The sequence below is a fragment of the Fulmarus glacialis genome, unplaced genomic scaffold (assembly GCF_000690835.1).
Source record: "Fulmarus glacialis isolate BGI_N327 unplaced genomic scaffold, ASM69083v1 scaffold19674, whole genome shotgun sequence".
In the NCBI taxonomy this organism is placed as follows: domain Eukaryota; kingdom Metazoa; phylum Chordata; class Aves; order Procellariiformes; family Procellariidae; genus Fulmarus; species Fulmarus glacialis.
This window is the reverse complement of record NW_009206381.1, coordinates 2,407-4,729: the sequence shown is the minus strand read 5'-3', so window position 1 is coordinate 4,729 and position 2,323 is coordinate 2,407. Positions and strand designations below refer to the sequence as shown.

Genomic DNA, 2,323 nt, shown 5'->3' with positions numbered 1-2,323 from the left:
TTTTTTTTTTTTCACAAGTTTTTTACTTTAAAAAAAAAAAAAAAAGGAAAAGCGCACACATGCCTAACCACAAATAGAGATATACTTAGCACGACCTGCGCCGCACCGGACATCGCAGCAGCAACTGCTCTCTGCGAAATTATTGCTACTCTAATCACTGCTGGCAAGAGAGAAGGGATTTATTGCAGCTCCCTGCCATGTGCCCAGGGCAGGCGTTGGGAGGAAAAGGGGTTGGGGCTCAAGTACCCCCCAAGGGGGGAAGGATTTTGGATTGGCCCCTACAACATCCTTATGGGATGGCAGGTCATGCAATGCTGCAGTTATCCCCTATTTCCTAAGCAGCTCTTTAAGAGAGTAGAAAAAAAAGCCTGTCCTTCCTCCCCCGCTCCCTGCAACTGCGGTGGCACAGGGGACATCTTCTGCAAAGCAGGACAAGCAAAGCACCACGGCACAAGCGCAGCGTCTGGCCAGGAAGCTCCGCTCAGATGTAGGTCAGTGGCACAAGCCTGTGGTTACTCGCAGGACCGACCTGCAGCTGGGGGTCAGTCCCTTACGGGGGCACTCACATTTCTGTTCCTCCTCCGGCACGATCCTGTAGACCTTGTAGGGTTCAGAGATGTCCAGCTGGGACCTGTCCGTCACCTCCTCAAAGTCGGGGCTCTTGTTCAAGGCGCAGCGCAGTCGTGTCTTCCACGTGGCCGGCTCCGCTTTGTCGCCTTCTTTGAACTTGCCTTTGAAAACAGCCCAGGCCTAAAACAAAGCGACAAAAAAAAGAAATCCTCCACGTGAGCTCTGCAAATCCCCTCAACCCCTGGGGTAAAGGAGCTGGGGCTGCAGAGAGCATTTTGCATTTTGCTCTCCCCGCCCCTCTCTGCCCCTTGCACCCTCTCAACCATCCCAGGCGTATTCGCCGTTTCGCTCCTAGACTGCGGACACGTGCACAGCCACCGCGCGTGGGGACGGGTATGTGGGTGCAGAGCAGCACCACCTGCCCCAGCGATGCACCCGGGTGCAGGAAGGGCTGCAGCACCCAGGTTTTAAAAAGCAGAGGTCAAGATCATAATATGTGGCTTCACCTCTGCACCGACAGGTCAGGAGCTGCTGGGGATGCGAGGAATCACTGCTGAAGCAGTGGTGTTCCTAAAGACCTGGTAACACCTCAATTAAACAAAATAATCAAGGTAAGCCTCATTTGCCAGCTCCTGACTAATAAGTGAAAGCTGGTTTCTTTTTAAGATCAGAATGTCATTTGTGCTTTTGGTGTGAGATTACATTTTACCACTGAAGGGAGATTGCAAAATATGTATAATGGAGACTGCAAATTATGTATTATTTTTTAAATATACATATTTATTTTATAGATATCTATATATTTTCAGATGGCTGAATTCAATGCCATCCTCATAACTCAATGCTCCCGAACCAGCCACTAACCAGCTGCCGCTGCCCTGAAAGTGAACTCGCTCACCGGTACAGATATTTGGAAGCAGGGGCAGAGGGAAGGGAATTCCTGGGGAAGAGCCTGACCTTTTTGGTTCGGGATGGAATTTTCCAGTTTTTCCCCAAAACTGGAAATCCCCCCTTTCAGTGAAATCCAAAACTTCCTTCCCTCCTGCAAAGTCTTGGGGTTTTTTTGGTAAATCCAGCCTTTTATCAAGAATAGCCTGATAAGAAGTTTAGAGCAGGTCAAAAGGAGCATGTCAAGCTCCTTCTCGTGTCAGACCAGGATTCAAACATGCTGAAAACAAACCTAAACCTGGCACCAGCATTTGGCAAAGAGGGACAAATACCCCCAAAAGAGCCCGGGAGACCAACTGCGGGGTGAAGCATCTCCTGCAAGGGTTAGAGATGCAAAATCCACAAACAGTGTGGACATCTCCAACCAGCGGGACTGTCAGCAAGGAAAAAAAAACAGCATCACCGAGGCCAGGAGTTGTGGAGAAAAGGTATTAACCATCTGTCCCTACCTTGAAAATAGAGGCATCCACCTCCTGGTTGTAGTCCTGCTTCCCGGCGTGTTTCCAGGGGATGCGGAACATGGTTTTCTCCTCATTCTCCCAGATGAGCCCAGGGTACAGCTCGCTATCGATCTGCTGCCCCCCCCCGCCGTTGCGGTCGCACATCCTGGATGGAGCGAGAGGTCCGAGCCCCGTTAGCTCCCCCAGCACCGTCCCACCGCAATCGGGGTACAAGGGATCGTGCCGTGCTCTGGTTTGCCACACGCACAGCTGGTAGTGGCACTGCCTGCAGAGACAAGCAGCTTTCGGTGGCTCTGCAAGTCCCACATGCCAACGTACATTAAAATGCGCCCCCCCCCCCCCCC

At 51.4% G+C, this 2,323-nt stretch overlaps 1 protein-coding gene across 1 annotated transcript in view; it reads right to left on the bottom strand.

The window, feature by feature from the left end:
• Positions 1–2,124, bottom strand: part of LOC104075287 (interferon regulatory factor 8-like) — a gene marked incomplete at its 5' end in the record, with an annotated part of 6,388 nt that extends 4,264 nt beyond the window's left edge. Inside the window, 2 exon segments of the mRNA XM_009575732.1 lie at positions 567–750; positions 1,968–2,124. Of these exon segments, the coding sequence (XP_009574027.1) occupies positions 567–750; positions 1,968–2,124 (341 nt within the window).
• Between the last annotated feature and the right edge of the window lie 199 nt (positions 2,125–2,323).